We start from the raw sequence: 17,043 nt of genomic DNA, 5'->3' as shown, positions 1-17,043 counted from the left end.
TGCAATGGCGTAGACCTGCGAATCAGCCATGGCTCGCCTGGTGCACCTCCATTGTACCCCTGTTCATCATGATGGAGGTCGGGTGAATTGTCGAAGAATTTCTTTCTTCTACACACTCTCCCCGTGTGTCCCATCTCGTTTAAATTCCGACCCTCTAGGCATCACTTGCAATATTCCTATTATCTAAGCTTCCAGATTCACTCTTGTCGAGAAGATGGAATCCCGATCCCCTAAACGCGTGGTGATCTGTGTTGATGCGCCATGGTACGATTCCCACGGTCAATTGAGTGAGTACCATAACCGACAATTGCGTACTCTATTCGCACCCTAGAAGCTGACTCCTACCATAGAACGGGGTAACAGGAACCGAAGCAACGTGTATAGAATCTCGTCGACGGTGAAGACGGGGAAAGTACTGGATGAAACCGGTGATTGGGTTGAGCAGGTATGTTCCCTACAGTCCCAGTTTATTCTGTCGGTGCAGGCTCATCATGCCTTCTATCCAGCACTGCAAATACTTTAAAGTGAATTCCCCTTTGAAGCCTGCCTCGATGTGGGCAAGGACAGATGAGGTTCTCAAGGTTGGACTGATTCTCGCGTTGTTACCTTCTGTGGGACTAACCCAAAGGCCAGTATTGTCGAGAACAAAGCCCGCAAGACGAGCTGTGGTTCTTTGGTTTCAGTCAGGGCGCATGTAAGTGCACAAATACCCGCACTCTCTCCGCCGGTGTGCATCTGAGAGAGCTGTATAGTCCGATCCTGATTTGCTCGAACACAGTAATAATTCGAGCGGTGATTCATCTTCTGTGCGGCTCAACAGCCGGTCACCCCGAGAGCCCTGCGGAGAGTGGAGGAGGTTTGCAGATTTTGAAAAGTGCATTCAAGACTTCCGGCCTGAAAGAGGTTCGTGAGACCAGTCATTTCCCCCTTCTTGGCCACGGAGATTGCTCTGATACTGATTCCTGGCCTTGGGACCTCTAGCTGCAGAAACAGTAAGTGTGCCCTCACCGTCAGCGGTTCTTGGTCGCTTTAACTCATGCCCCGGGGTCCCCGTTAGGGTATCGACAAGGCAAAGCGCGCGTGAGAGCCCGACAATTCGCTTTGTCGGGCTGTTTGATACCATCAATGACCAGTTCATCGACACCCCCCTGGATTTACCTCCTTCCTCTGCATGTGTCCGCCACGCTGTTGCATTGCACGAGACACAGCAAAAGCTCGAGCCGATCCTACTTTTCCGCGGCGATACCCCAGCCCCGGAGGAGACCAACTGGGTGGAGGCCTGGTTTGTCGGTTCCCATGTTGATATCGGCGGAGGCCCCAAGATGGATGGACTCTCGCTCTACCCGTTGCAGTGGATGCTTGTCGAAGCTCGGAATTGTGGGTTGGGACTGACGGGGGGCATAACTCGCGACGACGCCGTCCGCGATGACCAGGACATCGGGCCCGCGACAATCGATCTGGTCTTTCCCTCAGAGGTCAAATCGACTAGGTCACACGTACAACCAGTCCAACATTCATCAAACCCGCCGTGGGTTCTGAGATTCGCGAATAAGCTCACAGTCGAGATGTACGATTTGCGCGACTCACACCATCACGGCAACATCCAGTCGCTCCCCACAAACCGACTTCACTCGCACACCCGGAACGTGAAGGGGAGACAGGAGACAGATCCCTCACAGCATTATGTGAGGCTCAACAAAACAAGCCTCTACCTGACGCGATACAACGCTCCGCCCAAAGCCCGCAAGATGTTTGACACCGATTCCCGCGGAAAGTTGATAGGATATCAGGATGGAGGTAAGCATTCATCAAGCATCCGGTCGCCCTACCTTCGCCGGCACCTTGCGATCAACTAACACGACCTATCGGGCCCTGGTTGTTGTAGCCGCTGTCGGAGCAGTGATCCATCCATCGGTGTACTTCGTCATGGATTGCTACCCGCGACTTGTCAATTTGCATGCATGGGAATCGCATCACGTAGCGAATCTGGAGACCTTTCGCTCGCTGCAGCTACTCCCCGAGACATTACTGGATCCTTGGGCCACGCCAGACATGAGTAAAATTCAAGCATGCCGGATTCTGGTGTGCGGCTCCACCGGAGTGGGCAAATCCACCCTCCTCAATGCCGTCTTTGGCATTCCTCTGGTACGTTCCCGGGGGGGGGGGGGGGGGGGCGAACCAACATTCTAGCAGGACAAAGAGCATTGATCGATTACCCCTTTCAGGTTCCAGTCAGTCATAGCGAGATGGTCAACCATAATGTTGATGAAGCATTCGAGTCCGACCGTCATCCTGGTATCATCATCCATGACTCCCGTGGGTTCCAGGTCGGTATGATGGAAGAGGTCCGGCTTTTGAAGGAGTTTCTTCAGAAACGATCCACAGCGGAGAGCACCTCCGAGCGGCTGCATGCAATCTGGTTCGTCTCATCCCAGGGTGTGTACCTTTTAATATGATCGGTTCTTCGCTAAGGGTTTCTTTGCTCAGGCTGTGCGTAGAGGTCTCATCCCAAAGAACGATTCAGCAGGCTCACAAGGACCTTCTTGACGAAGTCCGGAAACACAACGCCCAGACGCCGGTGATTGTGGTCCGAACCAAGAAAGACAAGGAACTTGGTCACCGGCAGAACACGATCCAAGAGGTCCTACGCCAAGAGCACAGAGATAAACAAGAAGCAGATGCTGAGCAGGGATGCCCTCGAACATCCTTTCAATTGAATGAAAATCAGCTCGAGGCCATCAAGTCGCGAGCGGAACAGGAGTTTTATGAAGAAGAGAAACAGTTTGAGAATGACGTGAAACGATATCACCCCAATGCGCAGGTGCATTATACCTCGTCTGGTATGCTTGACACGCCCTACGCCTCGGATTCTCGAACTCTGGAGTCTAAACGCTGACCTTGACCAACAGACGACATCTCTTCCATTGAGGCCCTCGTCAAGATGACGCTGAAAAGTGTCCAGGCTTACAGTCCGAGAAATGCCACAGGGCTTGTCGTCTCGCAGCAAATCAACATGGACCTGAAGGTCAAATTGGCTATAGAAACGACGGCGGAGTTGCTGAATTATAATGCACATGTATGGCGCACTCTGATCACCACCGTGCCATTCGCCAACGCAGCAGCCACTCCAATTTTGTGCCACATCCTTTGCAGTCAGATCTTCGATTCCTTTGGGTTGGAGAAGATCACGCGAGATGATGTAACCCCTCGACTGTTCAAGATTGTCCTTCACAATCTTAGAGCCTTTTGGTTCCAGAATGCGGGGCAGGACGTGTGGAACTTTATGATGGGAGTGGGCCAGATCTTGTTATCCACAACGACCCCGTTGTTGAAGATCTGGCCGGCCGCCCGGATGGTGGTGAAATGCGCATGCGACTTGATTCTGATCTTGGAACGGGCCCTTCGACTTCATGGCCCGGACACCACAGCCGATGACATCGAGAGGGCCCAAGACGAGTACGCCTCCGGTAGTGGTACCGACCAGCAGTCGCAGAACCATGCAGCAGTGGTAGCCAGAATCCCACCGCGAGACTGGGTGCATCTGGAAATCAACCGGACATTCCCTCTGGAGAAGAAGTTCTTTCGGAAACTGGGTATCAAAAAAGCAGAGAGCCTGATTGCAACCATCATCCGAGACCATCGAATCGGGGCTCCGAGAGGACAAGGCCACAGTCGGAAGGCGCCGTCCGCCCCCCCACAAGACACGCTGTTACCTCCGCAGGGTGTCATCCCGAGCCCGGAGGATTTCGAGGTAATTCAAGACGAGCTTCTTCAACCTGACCAGTCGTCTCCGGAAGATTGCCAGGACGAGTTTGATGCAATGTCGCAAGCTCTGGATGCAATGCGTCAAGACCCGACCAGTGACGAGGACGGTACGGATGGGGACTTGGATAAAGAACCAGCTACTCCGCCATCCGACCCTGAGGATGAAGACAGTCATACTAACACCATCCCCGACTCTCTCGCTGCCGATTTTGAAGTGAGTAGAGTGCCTTCTGAGGACCCGGACTCATGGTCTGGTGGGGAGTCAGCCGAGTCTTTGCAAGCAAGTAACCTCACCCCCGACGATGACCAGGCTCCAGAGGTCGAAGACGATGCCGGATGGGCGGACGGACTGTTTTCGGGTTTTGGTTAATTTCCATCTGGGCGTTACTCATGCCCCAAAGTGTTCTAGGAAATGTTCAATTGCCTATAAAATGCATCAAATCAGAGAATAGCACATCGCGGATTACTCGGATACAAACGTGCAGGGAAACAGTAGATAATCTGATCAGACACATTCAGAGCTTGTAGCTACCAACCGCAAGTACCAGTAAATAAATATGCCTGTCAATGTGATGGACAGAATTGTGAATTCAAAGCAAGAGTCCGAGTATGCATTCTGAGGAACCTTGATGGGGTTATCAGGTGTTGATGATCCAATATCCCCCCTGTTCAGATCCTCGCTACAAATACCGCATGGACTCTCTTTACTGGGTGTTTAAAACCTTAAGTAACTTTATCAATATCCTACCATTTGATCCTGAGCCAGACGTCTAATCAGTCTTGATAACACCTGCGAGAGAGTTGGGGGATGGATAAATCCTGACTACATCAGGCTATCTGCGGAACTAGGCAAGGCCGCTGGTGTCGTTGCTGTCCACAGATATTTGACTTAGCATATCTCTCTCGAATCTCAGTGGTTGCAGCATCTGAGGATCAATGCTTTTGCCATCTGCGCAGTATCTGTCCTGAGTGTATAAGTCGAACAGATGCTCTTTCTAGGAGACAGACTCGCCACGAGTGAAGTGGCTTTGATGGCTATCTTAGGTCCATTTGTCTCCGTAGATTGATTATCCAGATATCGAGTGGAATCAAGATAGCTTCTGCATGGATGCGCAGAGAGAGAAGGAGAAATGCAGCGGTAGTAGCAGTAATGCTATGGATTGTGGCCTTCGAACGGCGGCGACGGGTTCGTTATTTGTGGTCCGTTGTGGCAGGCGTGTTTGGAGAGAGATTAGATGCAGAGGTCGCTTTGTATCATTATCTGCTATCCGACAACACGTATCCGATATTCTGATAACATTGCATATAGATGGGTATCTTCTGAGTAACAGCCGTTCAGCTCTGGGCTTTGGTATAATGTAAAGAGCAGTTGTTTCCGTTGAAGCTCGCAGTGAGGTTGTTGAACCAGATGCTATGGATGTAGATGGAACGGAAGAGTGTAGGATGGTTATAAAAGAAGGAAATGTGGGGAAAGGTGAATTCCCATTTCTTCCTGGCCTTAAGATATTCACTACAATCCGATTACTCGACCCGTATCAAAGTCACTCGTATGTGGCCATGTGAAAGAGACTTGGTTAGGGGTTCATACCATTGAAGTACTATATAGCTATGCTAGATCATCTTCCGGAATGATATACCATATGCATCCTTCACTCAGATAGCACGGAGCAGACAACTCCTTCACCCCTCTTCTCATAGCAACCGTCTAGCTATATGTAAACGGCCATAGGGCTATAGTGGTATCAACCCTTGGTGCTTACCTCAATCTCTGCAAAATCGTTCATGTCTATATTATGCCAACACCAAAATCTAACAAGCAAGAATTCAATATCTAAGCAGTCTTTCTGTACAAGCGCAAAGCACACATCAAAGCCAGTCATAAATCGTCACACATTACCAACTGAACGACTCCTCGACATAGCGGATCCCCCGATAACCCCGCTGTAAAGCCAAGCACACCGCAGCCCGAGTCTGATCTGCCAAGGCTGTCGGACCGCACACCAACACCGCCACAGACGACTCGCTGAGTTGCGCTGCATGCGCATGCACTAAGACAAGGCTTTCCACGTTCGGTCGTCCCTGTGCCACCTCTAGCTCATCCATGGATTCCAACCGATCCGGGTCGTGTGGAGCTTGCTTGGCAGTGGCATAGAACGATGCTCGGAAGTCATCGCGCGTCAAGGCCGGTGCTAACTCGCGGGCGGCAAGCTGTCGGATAAACGCGGCCTGTCGCGCGACCCAGACGAGCTGTATGTCTCGAATCTGGGTAGATGCTTGGTCGGGGTCTTCTGAGGTACGTAAGAGGTGCCCATGGATGTAGGGGATTATCGCGGCGATGCCGGTTCCGCCGGCTATTAGGAGCACGGATTCATAGTTCCAGAGCGAGAATCGGTCGCCGTAGGGGCCTTCCAGAAGGATGGTGCTGTCTATGGTTTGGGTCGGGCATCGGATGCATTGGTCGCGGAGTTTGCGGGTCCATCCGTCGTAGGGTCGGATCCAGAAGACAAGTCTCAAGCCGCTAGGGGCGTCACGTTTGAGTTGGATTGCCTCTGCCGATGTGAACTCGGAGGAGGAATCGGAGAGGAGGGGAACCTGGGTCACGTCGATCGTATGGTCGCCCTTGGTTAGTGGTGGGGTGGGGGATGCATCTTTGTAGTCGGCTTCGTAGTACCAGTGACCCAGGGTGAAGGGGTGGCTTTCCCATCCTGTCAGTCGGAACGGTTGGTAGAGATAATAATACTGTCCTGGCGTAGGGCAGAGAAGCTTCGAGCCGGGGGTAACCTCGAGCCGGATCACGTCTGCCGACGCATCATAGCTGGCAAAGCTCTTACTGTACTGTATACTGTTTCCGGCATTGACTCGCACATGGATGTTGCAGTAGAGGAGGCGGATCAGACGGAGTGCCCGGTCCACGCCCCAAATAGCCACCGCCGACCACAGGTAGGTCCAGTATTCGTGGTCGGAGAAGATTATGGTGTGACTGATACGAGAACGCGGTTAGTAGAGAGATTACAAATTGATGGTAGGGTACGCACTAGAAACATCCAACTAGAAGCCCAATGGAGAATATAATATGTATAATGAGGAATAGTTCATAGGATCGGTGCCGAAACCACTGGATGGCTAATGGTAGGAGCAGAACCATAAGGATTGTTGCCTGTATGAAGATCAGTGGGTGTGGATATCCCTATAAAGTGTCAAGACTCACCCCTGTTCCCCATAACAGATATGGTTTCGTCAGCTTTTTGAGCAGTCTGCCCTCTGTAAGTATCGTCAGCTATCTCCCAGCAGTATCACGAGGGAAACAACTTACTCTCGTACATAATGAAGAGGTAAAGAAAAGTATGAGCAACAGCCTGAATGGTTGCTATCCAGGCCACGTGGCGGTGGAACAGATTGAAAGTGGCAAAGCTCCATCCTGTTGCCCAGATGAAGATGTTGTTGCGGCCCGCAAAGAGCCAGAGTAATGGAATGTTGGCAAAGGATACAATCCCAGTTCTGTCCGCTGCGTATCGGAGGAGCTGCGATTGTTTATCGGGCCAGCTGAGATGACCAGTTAGCTAAAGCTCCGCAGTCTCTGTCGAAAGACTTACTAGAGATTATCCGGGATGAGTCGATAGCTCACGGTACACGCAGCGATGCTCAGGGCCCAGAAGATGAGCACAACTATAGCGTCTAGGCGTGTGGGAAAGGTCCACCAGAGCAGCTTGCGGCTCTGGGGTTGTAGAGGATGAGCAACCACCAGATACACCTGTATCCAGTGGCGGAGGTTCTGTATGGGCAAGCATAGTCGACGTAGTCCTGAGCTAGACCTATAGCTGGTTTGCACCACCTGAGATTGAATAATGTGATGTACGAGCCGCTGAAGCATGCCCAAGCTGAGTATGCATAACCAGAATCCGTACCCAGCCAATCTGCTGATGTTAGGAGAAGCTCAGTTGAAGGGAAAGTCCAATCGTACCCAAAAGCGTAATGAGTCCATACTTCAAACTCCCAAGTATCCTGCCAGAAGATTGGTCAGAATGCATTTGGCACAATGAGGGGACAAACGCACAATAGTGTTAAAGACAATGTCATAATGACTGGGTGCGAGCAAAACCGGCGTGTTGACAGGGTGCTTTCTCGGTATCTCCAGATATTTGACGACTGGCATGCGACGAAGAGCATCTTGGGTGAGGTTCTCGGCCAGCTGCTCTCGCGGTATCAGGCCCACATCCCCGTACTCTCGGCATGACCTCTCCAGTTGTGCAATTCCTGCTTCTCTCTCCGCTGGGCGGCAATATATGTCCGAAGAGGCGTAGATGGAGGTGACCTCTAGCGGGTTGTGACACCGGGTCTCCCAAAAACCCACGTCGGGGTGCGCGGCGAAGGTAATGTATCCATAGGCGGTGTATATCGCAGTTACGCAGCGTTCGTTTTTGGGGAGGGAGCTGGAGGCGACGAGCGAGGTATTATAGACAATGAAGAGGATCAGCCCACTGAGTGCTAACATGACTGGAAGGAGGGGTAATGAGGAAGAACGAGGGAGAGAGGGGTCTTAAGGGTGGTTGTGGGTCATGCCAGGTGAGGTGACTTTCGCACGAGATCCTCTCTGCGCCCGGCCATTCGACCTTCCGAGACCCGCTGTGAGTGAAAACCGGCTCGCTAGAAAGTGGCAGGGAAAATGCGGTGAGTTCTTGGAAGTTGATTGAGGGAGCAATGCCAGCCTGCGCGAATACTCATAGACCAGAGATCATGCTGAATCGAAATGCCAGTACCCAAGTGGATTCAGGCTGGAAGACTAGGAGTAGGCGGTATTTGTGTGAGTGAGTGGGAATGGGCGATGGGGACCGACTTCGGATTTATCTAATCTGATCGGGCCACCGGACCATCTGATAGCCTGCCAGTTTTTGATTGGGCACGAGCCCCTCGGCGCTGCGAGCTTCCGTCCGCACTGTCAGCCTTAGTGCCTCAGGCTACACTCCACAATCTGCCGGGCGGTGAATACTTCATGACGGCGCTCCTCCGACTTTCCCCGAAGAGGGATTCCTTCTACTCCGCGCTGCTCGCAATACAATCAATTTCCTCGTATTACATGGAATACATTGATCGGCACCAATGATTACTCTCTACTTCACGTAGTGGTAATTTTCTATGAATCCTTCTCTGCGGGGAAGTCCATCAACGACGATGCCTCCCTTTCCTCATAATGAATCTGTGCCAAGTGCTCGACTCCTCCTCGTTGATCCCCCTTGCTCGGGGTCGCGTCTGGAATGAAAACACGGGGATAAGTGCATGATCGAGGACAGTCACGATGGCCAGGACTACATCATGTCTCTTTCCGACACCCTCAGCTTAGTATTCAATCTTCTTATTGCAGCCTTGGTCGCCATCGTATGCTTCCCCGCTCTGAGGGATACTCTTCACTATGCTTCTAAAGGATGTTCGCCAAACGCGCTGCTCGACGGATACCAGAGAGTAGGAGCCTCTCACAATGCTTCGATAGGTCTTTTAGGGGTCTTTCGCGATGACCCTCGACCGTATCTATTGCTCACCGCAAATGCATGCGTCTGCACTGCTTCGCTCGTGCGAGCCATATTCGCCGCCAATGCCTTTGATAAAGTGACGTCTTCGATACAACTCGTCTCATGGGTAAGACTTACAAATACCCTTCGTGTTGTTCCATGCTAAGTTAGTGTGTCCTAGCTCTTGCTCTCCATACAATGGAATTATCTCCGAAGCGAAGCCTCTCCCCAAATCCGGTACTCTGCGGCTTGGAAGGGAGGACTGGCTGCTTGCTTGTTAATTGGGCATATGATTCTAGAGAACACACTTCGGAGAGACATGGTAGATCAACCACCTGCTGTATCGCCTCTTGCGTGGCTGGTCTACATATTGGGGACTATTGTAGTTCTCACATCCTTGTCTTATCCGCGCAATGCTCGAGCGTTCCGCAATGGAAGACCAATTGACGAGGAGGAAATCTCCTCTGTGCTTGGGCGATTTTCATTTCAGTGGGCGACATCGCTAGTGTCACTCTGTGCGTCGCATACATCAATCAGCCTGGATGAGCTTCCCGAATTGAGCGATAGAATGCGAGCAAATCACTTGCAGACTGACTTCATGGAAATGCAGGCTAGACTTGACGCTTCTGGAACGACCCCATCCAAGCTAGTGAAGGGGCTGCTATCACTGTATTGGAGGGAGTTGGTCCATCAACTCCTGCTATCCGTGCCACTGGCAGTTCTAGCCTTTGCTCCACAGCTAGCACTACGTGAAATGTTACGACTCCTGGATGCAGACGCAGCGGGACACGATGGTCTCAATATCTGGGCCCTGCTACTTGGCCTCAGCATTGGGGTATCCTCGTGGCTCGAGAACTGGCTCCTATGGACCGCCATGAATTGGATCTCAGTGCCATTGACGACGCAGCTATCTGCAGCGGCTTTCAGCAAGTCCATGCGCTTGAGTTTGCAGACTTCCGCTGATGAGGGCGATGATAAGACTTCACCGGATAGTACCCAGAATGTGATCAACCTGGTAGCCATCGATGCGTCACGCATTGCTCTTGTCGCGGGCTTTCTCTATTCGAACCTTCTCCAGGCACTAAAGCTCGCCGTGGCGTGTACGTTCCTGGCTCACCTTCTGGGTTGGCGAAGCTTGCTGGCGGGACTGACCTGCCTTGCCCTCTTCTATCCACTTCATTCTCTCTGCTTGTCGAAATACTCGGCTGTCGAGAAAGACCTCATGCGTAGTCGCGACAACAAGGTGTCGACTCTGACTGAGGTCCTGCAGGGTATTCGCCAAGTGAAGTTTGCGGGGCTTGAGGTCAAATGGGAACGCAGGATGAACTTTCTTCGCGACCGTGAGATAAAATCACAGAACAGAGCATTCTTCTGGCATGTAATCAACCTCTCGATCCACCTGCTCGGGCCAGTCATGGTGTCCGCCGTCTCCTTGAGCGTCTATAGCTGGAAGCAAGGCCCACTCACGCCATCCGTCGCTTTCCCAGCTTTGTCCACACTCGGGTACATTCAATTCATTCTGGGCCTCGTTCCTGAATTACTTTCCGGTCTCGTGGGCGCGAAGGTGAGCATTGGGCGTATGGCGAGATTCTTCAACTCGGCGCAAGCGGCGGGGAACACCACGCCTTTCCGCTCGATACAATTGGAGAATGCCACTCTATCTTACAGTAAATCAGCTACAACGGAATCCGGCACCCTTCAAAGCGTGACCCTCAGCTTTCCTCTGAAGGGCTTGAGCGTGGTGTCCGGCCGCACTGGATCCGGCAAAACCTTGCTACTTAGCGCCATTCTAGGCGAGTGCGAGGTCTTGTCTGGCTCCATACGACGTCCTGTTCCCCCGACCTATGAGGCAATATACCACTCAGAACCTAATCCGGAGGACTGGTGTCTCAGCTCAGCAGTGGGCTACGTAGCTCAAACCCAATGGATAGAAGCTGGCACCATTCGGGATAACATCCTCTTCGGCCTACCCTATCAGCAGGCGAGGTATCAACGTGTGCTGTTTGCATGCGCTCTCATGCAGGATCTAGACCTGTTGGACGATCGGGATCTTACTGAAATCGGGCCCAGTGGAGTTAATCTAAGCGGCGGGCAAAAGGTGCGCATTGGTCTAGCGCGCGCTCTGTATTCGCGGGCCGGCATTCTGCTGCTAGATGACATCTTCAGTGCCGTGGATGTGCACACCGCGAGTCATCTCTTCAAGCATGCCATCACCGGGGAGTTTGGCGAGGGACGAACAAGAATCTTGGTCACACACAATGTGGACCTTTGCTCTCCCAAGGCTGACTATCTGGTCGAACTTGAGAATGGGACCGTCAAATATGCACACTCGGTGGTTCGATCACACTCTGAAAGAGACAACAGTTTCTCGCCACAAGGAGCTGTGCCCATAACCGAGGAACAATACGAAAGGTTCGATGACAAGACTGATAGCCAAGATGGTGGGGTTGATGGCATTGGCAGTCCTACCGTACCGACAAGATTTGTCGATGAGGAGTGTCGAGCCGAAGGTGCTCTCCAGTGGTGGTTGTTTCGGAGGTACATCCAGACGAGCGGAGGATGGGCATCGTGGGCTGTTCTCGTCGCGTTTTACGTGATGTACAACGTGTTACAGCTGTCTCAGGTATGTGTCGGGTTCTCATGCCACCCACTAAACTAACCTCGTCATCAGTACTGGTGGATTCAGATCTGGAGCAGGGATGGCATCACCAAAGACACCGGCTCAGGTGGCAGCGATACTGCATACTACCTGGGCATCTACACCGCGATCGCCATCCTGTCATGTCTCGCCGGCTCACTGCGCGCCTACATTGCTCTCCGAACCTCGCTGAACGCGGCATCTCGCCTCTTCCGCCAACTACTCTCCGTGGTCCTGCGCGCCCCCTTGCTCTGGCTCGACAAGGTCCCCTCAGGAAGACTCCTCAACCGCTTCACCGCCGACTTCTACCTCGTAGACTCACGCCTGGGCTTCGACCTGACCGCCGTCCTAAACGCAGGCATGGACTGCATCGGCGTGATCACCGGCGGAGTGCTCGTGCGGCCGATCCTCCTCATCTTCGCCGTGCTCCTCGCCGCCGCAGCAACGTGGTACACGAAGCGGTACCTCTCGGCAGCGCGGGAGATCAAACGCCTGGAGAGCATCTCACGCAGCCCGGTCTACGAGCAGATCGCCACCTGCCTGCAAGGGATCACCACCATCCGGGCCTTCAACCAGCGAAAGCGGTACATCGCAGCGCTACACAACAAACTGGACCGTCAAGCCCAAGCCTCGTGGCACCTCTACCTCTTCAACCGCTGGTTCACCTTCCGGATCAACCTGCTGGGCGCCGTGTTCTCGACCGTGACCGCCCTGGCCGTCGTCAACCGCGCGGACATCACCGGCGCGATGGCCGGCTTCGCGCTCGTCTTCACCAACCACCTCTCCTTCGCCCTGGTCTCGCTCAGCCGTGCCTACTCGATCCTAGAAATGGACCTCAACGCCGTCGAGCGCATCCTCGAGTACTCCGACCTTCCCACCGAGGAGCCACCCTCCCCCAGCCCAAGAAACATCCCTCCCCCCGAATGGCCCCAAACCGGAACCATAACCATAACGAACCTAACAGCCTCCTACACCCCAACCACCCCACCCGTCCTCCACAACATAAACCTGCACATCCCCTCCGGCCAACGAATCGGGATCGTCGGCCGCACCGGCGCCGGCAAATCCAGCCTCGCGCTGGCCCTCTTCCGCTTCCTGGACCCCTCCCCCTACTCATCCCTCGCCAGCACCAGCAGCGCGAGCAACGCAAGCAACGGCCGCATCACCATCTCCAACCTCGACATCGCCACCATCCCACTAGCCACCCTCCGCTCCCGCATGGCCATGATTCCGCAGAACCCCGTGCTTTTCACCGGCACGATCCGCTCGAACCTCGATCCGTTCGACGAGCACACCGACGACGCCGTGCTGCGCGCGTTGCAGCACGTCCATTGGTCTTCCTCCTCATCGTCGACCTGTTTGCATCCGCAGGGCAATCCGCAGGGCTGTCTGCGGGACAGGGGCAATGTACTGGGGGAGAGGGTATCGCCCGGGGGAACGAACTTCTCGCACGGCCAGCGGCAGCTCCTGTGTCTGGCGCGTGCGATGCTGGCTTGTCCGGCGGTGGTGGTTATGGACGAGGCTACTTCGGCTGTGGATCGGGGGACGGATGAGATGATTCAGCGGGGGATTCGGGAGGGGGTTCTGGGTAGTCGGCGGACCAGTAGTAGCAGTGGCGGGAGGACAGGCAGTGGGAGCAGTGGCAGCCGGACAACGTTGCTGGTGATTGCGCATCGGCTACGCACGATCGCCGACTTTGATAGGGTGGTTGTTATGGATGCGGGGCGGGTGGTGGAGTTTGGCACGCCGAGGGAGTTGTTGGCGAGGGAGGGGGGTGTGTTTCGCGGGTTGGTGGAGGGGGATGTTGATGCGAGGGAGTTGAGGAGGGTTATTACTGGAGCTGAGAGTTAGGGAATGTGTCTGGTGTGAGTGCTGTTGGTAATAAGGGTGGATTTGATGTCGGTTTTCACTACGTCATTGTAGACACGCATTAGATAGAAACGATTCATTCGGGGTTATATCTTTCAGAACTTCTCCTAGAACCACATCCGACGTAGCACCACTACACGCTCAACGTCAACGCCCCCGTAAGCGGCAGATCCCGACTCGACCTCCCCACATACACCTGGTACTCGCCCGTCTGCAGCTCCCACGCCTGCGCCTCGACATTCCACGTACTCAGGTCGCGCCGCGTCAGAGAGAACGAGACAGCAACCGTCTCGCCCACAGGGACATTGACCTTGTCAAACCCACGCAGCTGCCGAACCGGCCCATTGGGGATCCCCACGTACAGCTGCGCGACCTCCGCCCCGTCCACATTCCCGGAGTTCTGCACCTGCGCCGTGACGTTGGCGAGCACATCCCATAGACGCGGGTTGCCTCCTTCCTGAATTCCGGCTGATGGTGGGTACTGTGTCGCCGCGACAGATGTCCTCTGGATGTCCAGCCCGGAATAATTGAAGGTGGTATACGAGAGGCCGAAACCGAACTCAAACTGCGGGGTGATGTTCTCCTTGTCGAAGGCGCGGTAGTCGATGTAGACGCCTTCGGTGAAGTCGTCCTGTGGGAAGAGGCCGTACGGCGCCACAGGCTGAGCCGGGTGCAAGATCGCCCCGTAGTCGGATGCCTGTTTGGCGACCGTGTAGGGCAGTCGGCCGGAGGGGTTAGCACGGCCGTACAGCAAGTCGACGACAGCTGTGCCCGTGTCTTGACCAGGAAGGTGGGCAAGAATCACGGCGGTGACGTTGGCGTGGTCGATCCAATCGTAAACGAGGCGTATACCCGCGTTGTGGATCACAACAATCGTGTTGTTGCATTTGTTGGCGACGTTGGTCACGAGCGTGTCGCTGTCCGCGTCAACGAGACCGGGTCGGTCGCCGCCTTCGGACGCGTAGCTGTTGATGAAGACCAGGCAGGCGGAGGAGGCGGGATCGACGTCCGGGTCATTGGAGCTCACGTCCCACAGGACAGCGGTGTTGTCTTCATAGGCTTGTTGTTGAATAGCGTCAAGAGGCGCGATGATATAGGCTGGGCTGTTGGAGCCGGAGCCGCCTCCAACCCACAGGGTGTAGTTCTGGATGGCCGGCATGACACTGTCGAATGAAAGGGTTAAGCTAGTGGACTCGGGGGCTTTGGCATCGTATCCAAACACGGAGACTAGGCGGGGTGATTGGAGGGGTAGCGCAGAGTTCTCGTTCTTGACAAGAACATGGCCCTCGATTGCGCTCTGGAGTAGAGCGTCTTTCTCGTCGGCAGATGTTCCGATGACAACTTCGTGCTCGGAGTAGACGTCTTCGGGCATGCCGATGCCAGGAGAGGGGAAGTCGGTGTCTTGGTTCATTTGATACCAGGAGGCGATGATTCTGACTGGGTTAGTGAGAAAGCAATTAGTAAAGGTGGCCTGACTTACCTGGTAACCATGTCGTCGAGCCTTGATGCTTCCAAACTACCATTGGCAATGGCCGTGGTGAGATTAGAGCCCCACGTGGTGGTACTTGGCATGACCATGTCCAGCCCGGCATTCGCACCAGCAATCCCGGCGTGTTGGGCACCCCAGTCAGTGACAACGTAGCCTTCTGCGTATTAGTATCGGTGTCCAGTAGTGGTAATCTAAGTTTCTTACCTTGGAAACCTAGTTCGGTCTTCAATAGCCCGTTGAGCGTCTTGCTGTTCTGACAGGCATAGGAGTTGTTAACCCGGTTGTACGAGCACATGACTGAGACACTGCCCGCCAGCACGGCATCTTGGAAGGGCCAGAGGTAGAGTTCATGGATGGTCTTATCATCGATATTCGAGGAAACCGAGGCAACAGTGACTCCATTCTCTGTCTCGGGGTTTCTGTTGGTCTCTTGCTCGTTTCCGATGTAGTGCTTTGAGTGTGTTAATCAGTATCACTCGCGGTGAGATAAAGCAGTAAGGAGAGTATACAAACCTTCACAGAGACACCAACACCGGCCTCCTGCACACCTTGGACTGTCTCATACACTAGCGCCCCGCTGAGATAGGGATCAGTGGAGAAGCCTTCCCAGTTCCGTCCGCCTTCCGCGACACGACCGATGGGGCCCACCACAGGGCCCAGCAGAAGGTTAACACCCTTTCGATGAAACTCTTGTCCCATGTACAGAGCCCGTTGATGAGCAAGAGTTTTGTTCCAGCTAGAAGCGAGGAATTGGCAAGGATGTTCAACAAATTCGAAGACTGCTGTAGCATGCGTACCTTGCTCCAACATGAATGCCACTGGCCCAGCCATTCACGAAGTCCGTTCCGCGCTGTATATGGCTTTTAGAAAAGACAACTCCAATCTTATATGGGTCCACATACCAGCCCATTCCCCGCATCCGACACACAATAGCCAGGAAAGCCTAGGCGGGAGACTGCTGGAATATTGCCTGAGCACCCATTGCTGGCACTGTAGCCTGCCGTGAAGTTGACCTTCTCCTCGTCTGTGAGCTGGGCGACAAAACTCTTTGCTTTCTCGTAGGCTGCAGCCCATGCACCGGTACCGGTACCCTCGGCTGAACGGTCTACGTAAGCAGTGAATGACAAATGAGAAGATCATGAGAGAACATACGGGAGGGGTAGAATGGGGGAGAATCGCCGTAGAAGTAGGTATCGCTGGTGATATTCTGCTCAGTTGGTGCGGCGGAGCAAAGAGAAAGACCGCCCAAGAGGGCGATCAAGGATCTTAAGCTGTGCATTCTGCTGCCTCTGTGTTGCCTGCGCTGTCTGTCTCTACACTCTATCTCCCAGCGACTTCATGGTGGTATTTATCTCCAAGCCGGACTTCCCCCGCAAGGTGAACAGATGGAAAAGCATATGTCAGGACCCAAGCAACTCCGGATGTCCCGCACCCATTGCCTGACTTGCGGGTAAATATCGGCGAATAAACCTGAACTCTACATGATCATGACGGTCATGCGCAGGCTATAGCAGAGGTCAATACTGTGGGTGAGTGAGGAGTAGATACTTAGGCAGATGGCTATGGGGTGAGTGCCGGCTCACGAGTCAGTCACCGGATATTGACCCCCACATGCCGTTCCTCAGCAATCCGGGGTTGTCCCACTAGCCCCACAATGACCGGGATGGCAGGCTAGACAACCAGTCCGGAGGAAGTCCGCGCAATAGGAACAGCGAGAGAACCATGCGTGACGTGATGCAACCCCGCATTTATTCCCCAGAACTCTGGACGTGATTAAT

The 17,043-nt window shown here is 53.8% G+C and overlaps 4 protein-coding genes across 4 annotated transcripts; 2 read left to right on the top strand and 2 right to left on the bottom strand.

Annotated features, from left to right (window-relative positions):
• Positions 1 to 214: 214 nt before the first annotated feature.
• BO95DRAFT_478842 (uncharacterized protein) lies at positions 215 to 4,135 on the top strand (the record flags this gene model as incomplete). The annotated part of the gene is made up of 10 exons (XM_025590062.1): positions 215 to 287; positions 351 to 445; positions 634 to 694; positions 821 to 903; positions 982 to 992; positions 1,058 to 1,797; positions 1,886 to 2,145; positions 2,226 to 2,436; positions 2,499 to 2,840; positions 2,910 to 4,135. The coding sequence occupies 10 exons, from the start codon at positions 215 to 217 to the stop codon at positions 4,133 to 4,135; spliced, it is 3,102 nt and encodes a 1,033-aa protein (XP_025446887.1).
• Positions 4,136 to 5,344: 1,209 nt separating this feature from the next.
• On the bottom strand, positions 5,345 to 8,553 carry BO95DRAFT_380390 (ferric reductase family protein). The gene is made up of 7 exons (XM_025583337.1): positions 7,820 to 8,553; positions 7,727 to 7,767; positions 7,359 to 7,679; positions 7,079 to 7,308; positions 6,974 to 7,026; positions 6,801 to 6,922; positions 5,345 to 6,745 (listed from the first exon to the last, which is right to left on the bottom strand). Exons 1-7 carry the CDS (start codon positions 8,255 to 8,257, stop codon positions 5,659 to 5,661), a joined length of 2,292 nt encoding a protein of 763 aa, XP_025446886.1. The 5' UTR covers positions 8,258 to 8,553; the 3' UTR covers positions 5,345 to 5,658.
• Positions 8,554 to 8,822: 269 nt separating this feature from the next.
• On the top strand, positions 8,823 to 13,861 carry BO95DRAFT_438722 (ABC bile acid transporter). The gene is made up of 3 exons (XM_025585584.1): positions 8,823 to 9,396; positions 9,451 to 11,892; positions 11,941 to 13,861. Exons 1-3 carry the CDS (start codon positions 9,076 to 9,078, stop codon positions 13,756 to 13,758), a joined length of 4,581 nt encoding a protein of 1,526 aa, XP_025446885.1. The 5' UTR covers positions 8,823 to 9,075; the 3' UTR covers positions 13,759 to 13,861.
• A 48-nt stretch (positions 13,862 to 13,909) lies between these two features.
• On the bottom strand, positions 13,910 to 16,544 carry BO95DRAFT_352742 (beta-glucosidase; the record flags this gene model as incomplete). Its single annotated transcript, XM_025582148.1, has 7 exons — positions 13,910 to 15,209; positions 15,257 to 15,422; positions 15,470 to 15,716; positions 15,779 to 16,001; positions 16,063 to 16,115; positions 16,168 to 16,361; positions 16,418 to 16,544. The coding sequence occupies 7 exons, from the start codon at positions 16,542 to 16,544 to the stop codon at positions 13,910 to 13,912; spliced, it is 2,310 nt and encodes a 769-aa protein (XP_025446884.1).
• Between the last annotated feature and the right edge of the window lie 499 nt (positions 16,545 to 17,043).

This window comes from Aspergillus brunneoviolaceus (genome assembly GCF_003184695.1).
Source record: "Aspergillus brunneoviolaceus CBS 621.78 unplaced genomic scaffold BO95scaffold_5, whole genome shotgun sequence".
NCBI lineage: Eukaryota > Fungi > Ascomycota > Eurotiomycetes > Eurotiales > Aspergillaceae > Aspergillus > Aspergillus brunneoviolaceus.
This window is presented reverse-complemented; position numbering and strand designations above follow the sequence as displayed.